Genomic DNA, 14,686 nt, shown 5'->3' with positions numbered 1-14,686 from the left:
GCTAAAAGTGATACATATTCTGAGAGAGCAACTCTTCTGGTAGTAATTCTCGTAATTACATGGACCTCGGTGCAACCTGTAGTCCGAATTTTCACCAAAACTAGTGTTTGCGAAAACTAGTCTCCGCAAAGAAATGTCTGAATTTGAATATGCGATCACAGTCCCCTGAGTTAACGTCTGTTCAATTCTTATTTTTCTAGTTACGCAATCGGAACAAGAGAGGTCCTGCATCTTGCTAGCACAGTTTCAAAGGAGGACTGGCGAATGGATATGGATGCACTGCGTCCTTCAAGTGAAGGAGAGTTCTGAGAACAACCAGCAACCTGTCATAGTTTGTACCAATCAAGTATTGAGCGATGCTGAAGCTGCCGTAATGAGAGGCAACAGTTGGCTTTATCACTATGTATCGGTGCAGAACAAACTTCAATACGGACTAGCATACGACGTAGGACATCCCACAAGGTTGCTTTACTACCCGGAACACCCTCATCCAGTAAGCTTCGAAGAGTGTAACGGTTCACTTCCATCTGACTCCTCCAGAATTTTCAGGGACACGAGTATGCGAGCGGCCACGACGCAGGCGGCTATTCTCACCTTGCCGCCATGCCTCCGACCATTCAACCCCACCTGAGTCACCACGGCGCCTTAACCTCGGGCCACCACAGCCAGCACCATCACCATCACAGGCGAGCCGACTCGGAACCCGTTGACTATTCCTACAGCAAACGCAAGCCCAAAGATCTCCAGAACCTAGAGTTAGAGGTAGGAGAAATCGATGCTCCAAGTACGAGGGGCAGCGGTGGACTCCTAGTGATATCCCATATCGCTGAAAGGCCCCGGACGTTACTCAAAGTCGACCCTAGTGATATCATGGACCAGTGGAATCCAAGCCCACCTTGGTCGGACACTTTGCAGAAGGTTGTAGTCGGCCGCAAACAGAAATTCAGGGATAACATACATATTTTTCAGGTCCCCGATTTATGCCATCAAGAACTGAGCCCTTATATTGGCAGTACGCCACCGACCCCAACAGCAACCCCTAGCACCCAAAGTGGCAACGCTTTTTCGTTCGATTGGATGCCAGAACAATATGTACCATCTATAACAGCAGTTCCTAGTATTGACGAGATTGAGAGACCGGTCTACTGGTCTGCAGAACACAGGTTGTTCCCTCTACAACCTCCCCCGAAGAGGAATCATCCACCCCCTGGTAGGTCAGATTCTGCAGATAGAGATACCCCTTAGTATTACGATTCGTCGATTGAAAAAACATGTGCAATACATACTGTGCAACAAACTCCGAGCATTGGTTTCATCGATACAACAAATGGGTTCTTCTGAAATGCCAAATATTATTTTTAGTTGAAATAATTTTTTCGGCATCGTCATTTGCTGCAAAATGAATATTTTCATCCTAATCATATTAAAAAAAAAGGTTTTACAAGGTTGTTCCAACCCAGTATAGGTTTCCCGTTTCTAATCTATACGAATTCCCAGAAAACCAATTGAAGTAAACGTCAACCTAAACATTAAAGAAATTCCTGGACCGGTGAATCATTTTACATTAGGTCCAAAGTTCCACGTTTCATTTCAGCAGCCATGGGGAATATGAAAATAACGAAAGCTCAAAAAATGTATCCTCAAGCAGGAGATTTCTGAAAAAATTCATATCATGTCGCTGGTATATATTTTCAATCTGTTAAACATGCGATAGTACAAGCTGTGCACCATCATAGCTTTTTGACGATGGATTTTTTTGAACGATCGTTATAATAATCAGACAGATATAAAATTTCTCCATCTTTTTGTTATGCAGTGACAGAACTGGTACAATATATTGATGGTTGAATTTTGAAATCCATTGGCTGTATTGCAAAGAATCTTCTGATTTTCGCGTCTTCCAAATTTAAAAACGTTGAATCTCACCCAAATTTGAAAAAATATTCGTAAACCACCTACAATTTGATTGATATTTTGTATGGTGAATTAACAGTTCCTTCAGCAACTGGATACAGGGCATTAGAATCGACTCGTAAGTTGAATTATTTCGAATAGCCCCTCGTACATGTCCAAGAAACATTCGTTTCCAGTGAAATAGCATTTTATTTATATAGATTTCATATAACGTGATCGTATTATATACGAAAATTGTATATATCAACTGAAATTCACATTGTGTGAATAAATAGTACATCGTAAGTTCCTGAATTAAGTTACAATTTATTTGAAAAGTGTAAAAGTTACAATTTTCTCACATATTGTTTTCGAATAGTCAAATATAAATATTTTTAGTTGAGTTAATTGATTAATTTATTGATTTGTTTATAATAGATATAGTAACATATTAGTTAATTACCCTGAAGGCATGTAAAAATATCAGTATTACTATGTCCTATTAAAAATAAGATTACTTTTGTCCTTTTCATTTATTTCCAGAGCAAATACAAAAATATTTTACATTAATATCTTGCAAATATACATTGTTCCGGCCTTTTCCTTGGGAATTCCTTCAATTTTTCCATCTTTTGTCCTGTAAAAATTCATTCATGTTTCAAATAGCCTTATATACCTTATTTTTACTAATTTATTACAACACTGAACAACTTGAAGAGACTGAAGATATGAAAGATATTGAAGATCATAATGGGCAAGATTCTTGAGAAGAATTATTTGAATGCAGAAGCAGAAGGAAAATTGAAATCAACAAGAAGACATTTAACAACATTTCAGAACCACAACAAATTATTGATAAGTGGGATTCACCTGAGATTCTAGGGCTTTTTTGATCATGAAATATTCTTCAGAATTCGCTGCAACCTTGTCTATGCACCCTAGAAGACCAGTGCGATCCCTTTGATTTATGTAGTATTCAATCATAAACTTATAACACTGAAATTTTTCAGCGAAGGCAAGTGATTTGTCTGAGTCAGAAAGGCAGGTCAACAGTTGATCAATAACGTTTTTCGGTGGATCATGTCTAGATACACCCCATATAAAGATATCACTATTTATAACTGACTTCAGTACATTTTTTTTTGTGAACCAGTTCTGCAATAAAAATCATATTTCATTAAAAGTTACATTTGACTGATTATAATTAGTTTCAAACAATGAATATAGCTTACTGGTTTCACAAACATTCCTATTAATTTCTTCCATAATCCTAAGTAACATAAACAATTCATAACGGTCCATTCATATTGAGCTTCATCTACTCTGAATAAATTTTTGAAAGCAACAACTTGGTCATCATCAGTGCTTTGCTCCCATTGCTTTTTACATACAAGCGCCAATTGTTCAACAACTGAATTACTGTTTTCCCCATTAGTAATTTGCCATTCTGAAAGAATAAAATGATTTATTTGTTTTCACAAGAAACTTGTGGTTACCTAGGAATCTAACATAATCAGATAGGAGTTTTCTTTCATTGAAACTATCTAAATAATGAGAATGACTGGATATGAAATATTTCAGTTTGTTCAGAGTATCATGCTTATTTTTTTCACAGCGAGTGTTTAAAAAATATAGATCTTTCTAAAACAAAATAATTTCAACATTCAATTCAAACTATAATTAATGAACTAACAATATTTGTTGTGAAACCGGTTGCCCTGAAAAAGAGTCATTTTAGTATATCAATTCTTGAAATATCAATTTGTTAACACACATATAGAGATTTTCTAGTTCTTCTAGGTTTCCTTGTAATTTTACAAAATCAGCGTAATGCACCAAAGCAGCTCTTCTTTTAACAAGCACATTACAGAATAAACTAAATTTAAGAGTAGTTCTCAAAAAATCAGTTACCTAAAATATAATAAACATAATCATTTGAAAACTCTATTGTACGTCAACTTACCCTCAAAATAATATCACCATTGTATGTAGTTAAAGCTTCATCTATAAGTTGTATCTTATCTTTATATGATTTGAATTGCTCTAAGACCACTTTATTGCCACGAACCATTTTCCTTACTGCATCTGAAGGAGTGGAAACCATGTGAATATTTTCAGTATCCACATCTGCTAATACTGAAATTAATAACGAACCGTGATGTAAAATTATCGAAGATTATTGGGGGATATTCTGCTATTTTCATCTTACATAGATCTAGACATTTTTTTGAAATAATGAAATCGATAGCGAATATATTTATCTCTTCTTGTTTGCTACTAAAAACATCGTTTGCCACAGAATCAATCTGACTCGCAGAAAGGTCCTGAAATTAAAATTATTAATACAATGTTGAAAGGGGGCATTTAGTTGAAACCTCATCATCAAAACTAAATTTAGATGTGGATGAGCTGTTCCAGTAATCGTCATTCAAATTCGACATAATAATTTGAATTTAACTTCTTCTCTAGATTAATCATTCACTTTTCAACACATGCAGAGAAGTCCCTAACCTTCTCCTAAATTTTGACTAAAATTAAAAATGAGTTTTCGTTTTTCATAATATTATTGTTTTTGTTCATGACAGTTCGATTATTTTGACACTAGTTGTCAGATTTAAAAATTGAGGTTATATCATAGAAGTCATCTGAATTTTTTGAGATTGATGCAGAAGAATCAGAGGATTAGGATTCTTAAATAAATTGAATCAACAGTATAACAAAGCTCCACATGATAAATTGATAATAAAATTCAATCCAACTGTGGTTCACAACATTTGCCTCTGAAAAAATATCATTTTGACAAAACGTCAAAAGAATAGACAGGAAGAAGTTTCAAAAGAGCCGTGTTAATGGTGATTCAAAACTAAAAAAAAAGTAAAAATGCATTTTCGTTGAAAAATGCTTCATATGTTGATTTGATTTTTTAATATTCTGTAATCGACAAAGCATGTCTTCCAAAAGGTTAGTTGTTTTTTTGTTCCACATCTTCCTCTTTCAACATCTGTACAAAGCTGATAAATTTGCTGTTATTAACCTCTGTTTATTCCATTCTATTAGGATGAGCAAAACCCACATTTAATGTTCAATTTAATTCTCTTATTTGCTACTTTAAGTTGAGATGCTTTTCTCTTGATATGATTCTTGTGTATTTATATATCTACCTACACAAATAAATATACACAAAAGTGATTCTATCAAAATGGACAGTGACAAACCAAAGTTGTAATTACCTCTGAAATGTTTGTTCTGTATTATCACTTTAATTCACCTATTTGTTTCAGTGAGTTGAAGAAATTATCAGAAGAAAGTTTAACTCGTCAACCAGAAGAAGTATTCGATATAATATGCAAGCTTGGGGAAGGTTCATATGGCAGTGTCTACAAGGCACTGCACAAAGAATCGGGCCAAGTCCTGGCGATAAAACAAGTACCGGTAGATACAGATCTACAAGAAATAATCAAAGAAATTTCTATAATGCAACAGTGTGATAGCCCCTATGTTGTTAAATATTACGGAAGTTATTTCAAAAATACTGATCTATGGATTGTAATGGAGTATTGTGGGGCAGGCTCAGTATCTGATATCATGCGATTAAGAAAGAAAACACTAACAGAGGATGAGATAGCCACAATTTTATCAGACACTTTGAAAGGTCTGGAATATCTGCATCTCCGCAGAAAAATACACCGGGACATAAAAGCAGGCAATATACTTCTAAATTCAGAGGGCCATGCAAAACTTGCAGATTTTGGTGTAGCTGGACAGCTCACAGATACTATGGCTAAAAGGAACACTGTTATAGGTAGTTATAATGATTAATTTATAAACAAACTCATCTATGTAATACAATTGATCGAGACCATAATAATATACAATCTTTCAATAGGTACACCATTCTGGATGGCTCCAGAAGTTATTCAAGAAATTGGCTATGACTGTGTGGCAGACATCTGGAGTCTAGGTATAACTGCCTTAGAAATGGCAGAGGGTAAACCCCCATATGGGGACATTCACCCAATGAGAGCCATCTTTATGATACCTACAAAACCACCACCCTCATTCAGGGAACCTGATAAGTGGAGTGCAGAATTCATAGATTTTGTTAGTGTGTGCCTTGTTAAAAACCCAGAAAAAAGAGCTAATGCAACAGACCTCCTGAATCATGTATTCATAGGTAATGATTCTCTCTGAATTCAGAGTTTGTCTATAATTTGCCACATATGCAATTCCTAAACATATTTTATAGGTAATGCCAAAAACCCCAGTATTTTGAACCAGATGATCCAAGAAGCCCACGAAATCAGGGAAACGCAAAATTATAGAAACATCTCAACATCTGCCAACATAGCCGGTATAAAGCACAATATCACAGAAGAATCTGTAAGTTTCATATTGGTTGTTTTTCTGAACTTCTTTTTTCTTATGTAGATCTATTTTAATGCTGAATTATGTTACAGGATGAGGAAGTAGCTTTAGGAAACCAGACGATGGTGCAATGTACAGACGATGGTACCCTAGTACCAGGAAAGGGTGGTACTCTTCCAGACTCCCAAAGTGGTACTTTAGTCGAGTTGGAATCTGAACTAGGAACAATGGTCATCAATAGTGACGTAGATGAACAAACAATGAAGAGTAAGAGCAATATTTTATGTCTTCATTAACTCTTTCTAAAATATATTTTGCCTATATTTTCTAGGGCATGCTACTGGTTCAGCACAGGGAGCTGCAAACTACAGACCATTATTTCTAGCTCAGTTTGACAAAAAGGACGAAATGAAGGTGAGAAACAGAAATATTACTCTACAATTATTCAATTAAGTGATCATAATCCTTACATCCATAAATCGCTGGTGATTCAACAATTCTTGACAGAGACTATACTTTGTATTATGCCTATTATTCACTTGGATGATTTACTGTCTGTGTGTGTGAGCAATAGCCACCTTAATATTATGCTCATTGAACAATATACTATTTTGTCAGGTGTTAAATTAAGTGTTGTTTCAGGGTAATGGTGTTGTAGGTCCTACGACTCTAGATGGTCCTGAAATGAGTGCTGAAGAACAGCAAAGATTTCAGAGCCATTTTCATCTGCAGTTAAATCAAGCAAACCCAGCCCCTCCACATCAGCCTCATCAAGACTACAAGCCTCAATTCCACGGGCCTTTTGCTGATGGTGATTTTGAATTCGTAAGTAACGTAATGATTCATTATCTAAGTGATTATTCAGTTGTGCCATTTAATAATGAAACAAATCAGCGAAAATTAATTCTCTGGAAAGTCCCGAAATAGAGATTACTTTAATAAAAGTTTAGTTTAATGAGAACTTACAGCGCATGGAAAATTGAAACTTTGAAATTACACATCAAAGTTGATATCCAGTTTAAATCAGCATGGGTAAGTATTTCATTTGTCCAAAGTCAACTTAGAGGAAAAATTTCCATCATGCCAATCTGAATAAATTAACAGTTAAAACACAATAGTAGAATTTTAAATGATGAGGAAATTCTATCAATCCAAACAATAATATATTTACTTCTATTAGTGACAGTGTGGTTGAAATCTTGTTGCTTTTTAGCTGAAATATCTTAGTTATGAGGAACTACAACAGAGAATGGTCACTCTAGATTCAGACATGGAGAGAGAAATAGATGAACTGAGAAGGCGTTATCTCATCAAGAGACAGCCAATTCTGGATGCAATGGATACAAAGAGAAAGCGGCAACAAAATTTTTGAAACTAGATAGTGTTTCAACTTCTGCTCACAATGAATCACTTGCCATTCAGGTTTGCTCGAATACAGGGTAGTGGAAAAACTTTCTAATCGGAAACGAGTGTTATCAGAGTAATTTCATTGATGGATCAAAAGAATTTTTTACGAAGGAATTAGGGAAGTTGAAACAATGTATCAAATATTTTTGGAGCAAGAGGTGTATAGATTGTATAGTGTTCCTAATCTGTACTTAATGAATGAGAACTAATTACATTTTCTATATTATGATTTGATATAGATGATAAGAGATGAATTGATCGTTAAGGAATCGCTTGAACAGATACTGACAATACGATTTAGTGGATGATTCATTTTATTGAGTTTATCATTCATCACGGTTATTCTTTCTCCTCGCCGAATGAAAATTATTCGTACTTCATGCAATGGAGGGCAAACCAAAAAGAAATAGAAAGTCTCATCATAGGTTCTTTGAAAACTTGAAATATTTGTATCAAATTATCTTGTATCAAAATGATCTGGTTAAAATGTGTCTCTGCCATATAATCCCTAATTTTTTCCTGTTGTGAATAATTTGAGTGAATGGTAATGTGTAAATGCTCAAAATAAATAGTAATTATTCTGGAGAAAGCATCCTAGTAACATAATTTTACGCACTAGTTATATATGCCAAAGTTATTTCATTTGTCCTCGAGATAAGACTTTTTATATTAAATTGTTTTCCTATTACAGTGTCAACATTTGAATATAGTTATAAGGGAACATGACAAATTTCTTTTTCAGATTCAAGCTTAAGATCAATATGCAAAAATTATGACAAAAGTGAGTACTCTATAAGACAATAGATTTAAAAGACTACGTATTAATCATTATGCTTAAATTTTCTGGAGAATTGAGCCAAAAAGAATGAGAGTATTTCCTTTTTTTATTTCAAACCGTAAAAGATACTTCAAAACAGTTGGACAGAAGACATATAATCATATTAGCAATAATTAAATATTATTTTCAATGTTCATATTTATAGTTTTTGTTCTTAACGAAAATGTGTTCAGTAATATGGGAAAGTAACATGAATAGTGATGAGGAATGATGGTATGTGTTCCAGACTGCCAAATATTTGAATGTCTTACTACACATGATATTTATCAATATGAAAAAATGTCTGATATTTATTTTAATTTTTTATGAGGATGGTGAAATTTTACTTAAGTTATTTCATCAATGAATTAAGTCATATTCGAACGTTAAATTTCCTTGAGAAACATATCAAAACAAGAAATTAAAAAAAAAATATTCGCGTAAATAAATGTGTCATCCCTTAGTTTATCGATAAACAAACCTTTTTGGGCTTGAAAAATCGATTTTTGTGAGGCCAGATACAAGATGTACAAAGATTAATTGAAGAATACTTTCATTACCCTTCGCTTTTAATTTACTTGTGTGTCTGTGTGAGAGGCCAGATCGCTTGCAGGGGCCTTTCATAAAAAAAATGTAATGATTAATGGAGAGGTTCAATTAAATTCTCATTTTCTGCAGATCTGAAGACGGACTGAAATCATTTGCTTCGTCGAACTCATGTCATTCGATTTTTTTATGTATGTATTTGAATTTGAACATTTTTATTATGTATATTGTTTTTGAAACTAAAATGTTACTCGTGTTCTATTATATATGGTGATTTAATAATTTATATTGAACTGGAATTAACAAGTACGTAAGTACGCTTGCTGTGCCTTTTGTAGTGTAGTATAGACCTAAGTAGGATTGTAATCAGATATTTTGAGAGTCCCAAATATATTCATAATTAATTTTATTATATGCCTTTTATCATCAATTCGCCTACAGAAATTCTTTATGCGTTTGAAGGTGGTCTTCTGAATTTTTCTAATTCGACGTTTTAATCATTATTTTTTCAATTGCAAACCTTGAAATTTTCGTATATAAAATCTAATTTAAAAATACTTTTAGTTTTTTTGACAGATGAAACAATCTGTAGTGCTAAATTGACGGTTTTTTCAACTTTTAGTTAAAGCCTTCTTGACTTGAATTATTACAAACCGATTAAAACGAACTTATAGTATTATTTTTCCTTTATGTATATTCACGGTAGTAGTTTATGGTGGTGGTCATTTCAATTGAGGTAGGCTGAGGTTTGGAAGCGAATTTTTTTATTTTTCTTCGATTTTATCTGCCTTGTAATTTTTTTTTTATAACAATTTGTGGAATCTATCTAGTTTTTCAAAATTTTACCGAACTTTCCGAAGTATTCAAAGACGGCGCTAGTATTGACTGTAAATTAAGTGGGGTTGCGTTGCACTGCGACTATGGAGGGTAGGGAGACTCCATAACTGCGACCTTAAGGTCTACTGTCCCTTCCCCTGAGTATCATACGTTTAATTTAATCGGTATAATTTATTTTTTAATTCATTCATATATTTTAACTCTAAATCAGACTTTGCTGTTGACGGAGCCTAAGGAAATACAATAGAAAAAAAAATTTCAGCTTAATATCACTTCGAATAGCATGACAAAATCATTTTACTGCGCTTCAAAGAACGACTCTTCACGTCCATTACAAAGGATTAAAATCTATATTGCGGGTAAAACATTTCTCCAATTTATATTTTTAAATTGACCATTTTTAAATGCGAGTCATAGAATTATTGCACGTGTTTTTGACATTTCTCGTTTGACAGAAGTCAAACAAATACCAAAACATTGCGGTTTCGTTCTTAATCGTATCAAAATTATTTATCATTTGAATAATAGTTTTAGTATATGATGACGGACTCTGACGATGACTATATGTCGGATAAAATCCTCATGGAGTGGTAAGCCAAACCGGAATTATTAATTATATAATTCCATTTGAATAATTTTCAATAAAATCAATCTTGGTGTGGGGGTATTCAAAGGGTGTAATTTTATTGTTGTATTTGTTTGAATTGCAGTAATGCCACCGGTTCAGAAGACGTTCGACCGGGTCTTTTATTCAACAGAGGTCTGAAGAGGGCCCATGAATTACATAAAAAGAAAGAGGAGCTTAAAGCCAAGAAGTTCAGACCTCTCAAGCAAATCGAAAAAGATGTGCGTGAAGAAGGACTTGGTACAGCAATATCCGCAGACAATAAGGGCTTCAAATTATTAGAAAAAATGGGTTTCAAGCAAGGAGAAGGTTTGGGTAAATCTGGCGCTGGTCTCAGAGAGCCGATTAACATTGTTGTCAGACAAGGTACTTCTGGACTTGGAAGGGAAAGTCACCAACAAGAGATTTGGAACAGGAGAAGGGAAATGAAATCCAAAAAGATCTGTGATCGGGAGAATAAATTTCGAATTACGAATAGGGAGAAGAAGCGCTTACAAATACTTAGAAGCGATTTCTTTAATGCTCAAAGAGTATGCGAAGAATTAGACTATAGAATTGTGAGTATTTATCATTGTAACCTTCAACCCGACCTGTTGGAGTATAGCATTTGTTGGGCTTGATTATCACATAATATAATTACATCTCTTCAGCCAAACTTTTATGGATTCTTTCATTTTAGCATCGTTCCGATCCTGTTGAAGACTTTTATTGGACAAAAAAAACTATTAAAAAAAAACGAAAAGAAGAAAGGCAAAATATAATCCAAGATGAGGAAGAGGATGAAGATAGTGATGATGAAGAGTTTGAAACTCAAATCAATGAAGAAAATCTAAATGCTATCATCAATTACTTGAGGAATAAACACCTGTATTGCTTGTATTGCATAATGACGGGTACTAATGATGAGGATCTTAGAGAAAATTGTCCTGGGCCCTATAGAATAGATCATGACCCAGAGTACGATTAGATTTAATTTCAGTTTATACTGAAGTAAAGGTTCATTTCAAATAGGGCTAAAGTGGAAACTAATAATGTAACTGACGAAACAGCAAATTACTTCTAAAAAGTTGACATTCTCTAGAATATTCCTTATTTTTTTGAGCCAAACTAATTTGATTTTCATTTCTCTCAGAATAGAAATTGGGTTTCATCATCTGATTTGAATTATCACTTCGAAAGCAGTTGCATTTACAATAGTTATTTTTTCTAGTCTGCCATCAAAATCTCTGTGTATGTTAAGTATACACAGTAGATTGAACTGATATTTTCAGAATGATTTCTCATCGTAGTGCTATTGAAAAGACCTGCTCTGTTAATTAAGTTATTAGTTTGATAAATTATATTTTATGTTGCATGATCTTGTTACTTAATAGTGTACATAATTATATTTTTCTTTGAACCAAACAATAATCCAGTTTGTACCTGATGAACATGGTAATAAACTCAATTGAGATCTATGCATTTTTCATTTATTCCGATTCTTGCCTTTGTTTTCAACCCACTAAAGGCCGTGATATTATGCCGATTAATTTTTTCAAGTCTGAATCGCTCACTGTCTTTTGATAGCTAGTTATTTAGTAAAATATTTCATTAACCGTTTCCATTTTCAGGAGTTGTTGATCTAATAGTAATATTATTTGCAGGCAATCGTCTGAGAATGGGGAATTCGGGGTAAATAAGCAATGTTTCCACAAATTGGAGCATTTATAAAGATCATTGTACAAAAAATTATAATATAATTTAATAATTGTTGAATTGATTACATAATCAATAACTTAAATTCCTACTGTTTTCCGGTGGACCATAATGCTAATAAACCAGCTGCTGAACCAATTGACAAGGCATAGTTCAAAGTTGGTGTGAAGGAGCGTAGTATATAAAAGCTTGTAACAATAACAATAGTCAGGAACAGGGCATTATTGTAAAAAATGGAAAAAGTGGTAGCTTCGAAGTCTGCTACTTCGTTCTTCTTCCACAAGATCCTTTCATCTTTCTCCTTCTTACTCATTTTTTTGTCTTCTGCTAGTTTTTTTCCAAGCTCTCTCGTTACTGCTTCTTCCCTTTTCACAGCGATTTTGTGCTTGAGTGTGAATTTAGTATTTCTGTATGCCATTGCTAATGAGAATGTGGACATAGCGGTTACAGCAACAAATAAAGCTACTGAAGAATAAATATCTATCATATGGATCCTCCAGAACAACCATATGGGTATAACCGACACTATTAGTGCGTTACCGTAGAAAAGAGCTGATGATTTTGTAGATACATCTCGACTGAAGTCTTGCAGAAGGAGTTCCTCTTCTTTTGTGAAGCCTTTATTTTGTGTTTTGGACATTTTAGAGCACCTTTTCACTCAAATAGATTGCACTTAACTGAGAATATTCTGAACTGTCTCAATCAAACTGGACTTCTGTCGCTGAAACGCGACGATTTAGTTGTGTATTTGGCTGCCAAATCTTCCACGCTACCAAACGCTACCTCCACGTAGATTCGAAAGTCAAAAGTCAACTCAATCATTTCCCAATCACAGAATGTTTATTTGATTTTCAATCCACGTTGACACATTTTTCCTCTTCTTTTTGCTTCAAGCATAAAACATGTAATTAATTAATCGTAGTCGGCTCATGATCATTATGTTTCTTTGTGAAAAGAAAATTTTTATTAGTTGTCAATTTCCAGAAAGTTTAGTTAATTATTATTTAAAGTTGTGAGTTGTGAGGGTGTTGACCTTCCTTGTGTAAGGTATGTTGCCTAACTCCTCCAAGAGAAAAACTCCTATAAATTGTGTTTGAATTTTGCAAAATACTTTTGATCAATATGATAGAACTCTTTTGTACATATTGGGAGGCCAGTGATTCCATATGATTATTCATGTGGAAACCCATGGTGGTTTCCCTGGATTTGTTAGAATATCATACTGATTACTGAATTTAGTTTTCCCGTGTAAGATTTGTTGCCTAACGACTTCAAGAGAGAAATTCCTATAAATTGTTGATGAATTTTTCAAAATACACTTCTGTCTTTATCAGTTTGACAAAACTCTTTTGTATTGAGTAAAGTACATAATGAGAGAAAAGTTTTCATTTCATTTGGTTACTCCAATCGAAATTCCACAAGCATGGATGGAGGATTCACACGATTTTATTAGATACTGATTACTGAATTTAGTTTTTCTCTATTGAACGAAATTTTTGAAATATATTAGGAAGTGTGCAAATGTTTCATCTTCAGATTTCGACATTTCGTAACCGAATATTTTAACGTTACAGAAGCTGTGTCAGTTTCTTCTATGCAAACAGTCTTTCATATTTCATTTCTGATGAATCCATCTGAAAAACATTTCTATATCGAGTATTTTCAAGTTTTAAATTGTCAATATGAGTTGTTCCCTGGACTTTTAAGAAACTGGAGACATCAGCATCATTCCAACATTTTTCAATCTTCATTTATGTTTGTGGGAATTTGAAATCAATCTGTAGAAGAGGTTTCTCAGCTCTCACAATGACCAAATAAATCTTATATGTGCTGCTGAGTTTTAGATTGATCAAATTGCTTCTGAATGCAACTCTAAATCTAATAACCGGCGAGCTGGTGATTAAATCATCTTCGATCATCTTAGATTCTTGAACCAGCTCGGCTTAATTTATTCCTAGTCCATAACGTTGAAGAAAGTCCAACAAACCTAGGAGCTTCCTTAACCTTTTGGTACAAAGGCTCGTTGCAGAACACTTTACTCTACGCTGATTAGTTATTTTACCTTTTTAACTCTTTTCGATTGTTCAACTGTTGTTTCAAATTCAATCGAGCTAACTTTAGTAGTTTCTGAAAAAAATGCTAGATCTTTTTTTCAAAATCCTTTTATATTGATTCCTAAACTAATATTCTGTTTTTTGTTACAGGAGTAAGCCAACTTCTACCGGTTTTCCCTGCAACAAGTGAGTATATCCACCATCATATCATACTTAGAGTCCCTCGAAAAGGACTAAACCTATAAAATCGAAGCTCTCATTAATCGTAATATATCATTATAAATATTTTTCGGAAATAAAGTGAAAACTCGTGTTTATTACAAGAATAATTTCCAACAGATCATGAAAGTCGAAGTCAAAATCAATATAATTTCCAACTGTAGGTAATCGGAAAGTTATTATGTGTTATCTATATTTAATTGAAATTTAATTACTGGAACCTGTACT

General features: G+C 33.7%; 5 protein-coding genes across 9 annotated transcripts in view; 3 read left to right on the top strand and 2 right to left on the bottom strand.

The window, feature by feature from the left end:
* Positions 1-2,416, top strand: part of LOC123321337 (neuronal PAS domain-containing protein 4) — a 54,495-nt gene extending 52,079 nt beyond the window's left edge. For 2 of the 3 annotated variants that reach the window (XM_044908828.1, XM_044908826.1), the window contains exons 8-10: positions 201-493; positions 541-918; positions 970-2,416. In XM_044908828.1, the coding sequence (XP_044764763.1) occupies positions 201-493; positions 541-918; positions 970-1,245 (947 nt within the window). In that variant the 3' untranslated portion in view covers positions 1,246-2,416. The remainder of the gene's footprint in view (positions 1-200; positions 494-540; positions 919-969) is intronic. The other variant, XM_044908827.1, reaches the window with a different exon arrangement.
* LOC123321346 (spermatogenesis-defective protein 39 homolog) lies at positions 2,408-4,507 on the bottom strand. The gene is made up of 9 exons (XM_044908844.1): positions 4,269-4,507; positions 4,103-4,217; positions 3,857-4,029; positions 3,668-3,804; positions 3,587-3,611; positions 3,390-3,534; positions 3,126-3,340; positions 2,764-3,048; positions 2,408-2,530 (listed from the first exon to the last, which is right to left on the bottom strand). Exons 1-9 carry the CDS (start codon positions 4,332-4,334, stop codon positions 2,510-2,512), a joined length of 1,182 nt encoding a protein of 393 aa, XP_044764779.1. The 5' UTR covers positions 4,335-4,507; the 3' UTR covers positions 2,408-2,509.
* A 198-nt stretch (positions 4,508-4,705) lies between these two features.
* LOC123321339 (serine/threonine-protein kinase 3) lies at positions 4,706-9,437 on the top strand. 3 transcript variants are annotated; one of them, XM_044908833.1, is made up of 8 exons: positions 4,706-4,854; positions 5,175-5,695; positions 5,780-6,067; positions 6,140-6,273; positions 6,351-6,525; positions 6,590-6,672; positions 6,901-7,083; positions 7,472-9,437. In XM_044908833.1, exons 1-8 carry the CDS (start codon positions 4,841-4,843, stop codon positions 7,628-7,630), a joined length of 1,557 nt encoding a protein of 518 aa, XP_044764768.1. In that variant the 5' UTR covers positions 4,706-4,840; the 3' UTR covers positions 7,631-9,437. The 3 variants fall into 3 exon arrangements, with proteins under 3 accessions (XP_044764768.1, XP_044764767.1, XP_044764766.1); XM_044908832.1 differs by lacking the exon at positions 4,706-4,854 and adding an exon at positions 4,876-5,112; XM_044908831.1 differs by lacking the exon at positions 4,706-4,854 and adding an exon at positions 4,876-5,115.
* Positions 9,438-10,299: 862 nt separating this feature from the next.
* Positions 10,300-11,947, top strand: LOC123321350 (G patch domain-containing protein 11). Its single transcript, XM_044908854.1, has 3 exons — positions 10,300-10,455; positions 10,576-11,047; positions 11,170-11,947. Exons 1-3 carry the CDS (start codon positions 10,403-10,405, stop codon positions 11,455-11,457), a joined length of 813 nt encoding a protein of 270 aa, XP_044764789.1. The 5' UTR covers positions 10,300-10,402; the 3' UTR covers positions 11,458-11,947.
* Positions 11,948-12,175: 228 nt separating this feature from the next.
* On the bottom strand, positions 12,176-12,974 carry LOC123321351 (translocon-associated protein subunit gamma). Its single transcript, XM_044908855.1, has one exon. The coding sequence runs from the start codon at positions 12,823-12,825 to the stop codon at positions 12,274-12,276; it is 552 nt and encodes a 183-aa protein (XP_044764790.1). The 5' UTR covers positions 12,826-12,974; the 3' UTR covers positions 12,176-12,273.
* Between the last annotated feature and the right edge of the window lie 1,712 nt (positions 12,975-14,686).

Source organism: Coccinella septempunctata, chromosome X, assembly GCF_907165205.1.
Source record: "Coccinella septempunctata chromosome X, icCocSept1.1, whole genome shotgun sequence".
In the NCBI taxonomy this organism is placed as follows: domain Eukaryota; kingdom Metazoa; phylum Arthropoda; class Insecta; order Coleoptera; family Coccinellidae; genus Coccinella; species Coccinella septempunctata.
The sequence above is the reverse complement of the archived record's forward strand: the minus strand, read 5'-3'. Positions and strand labels throughout refer to the sequence as shown.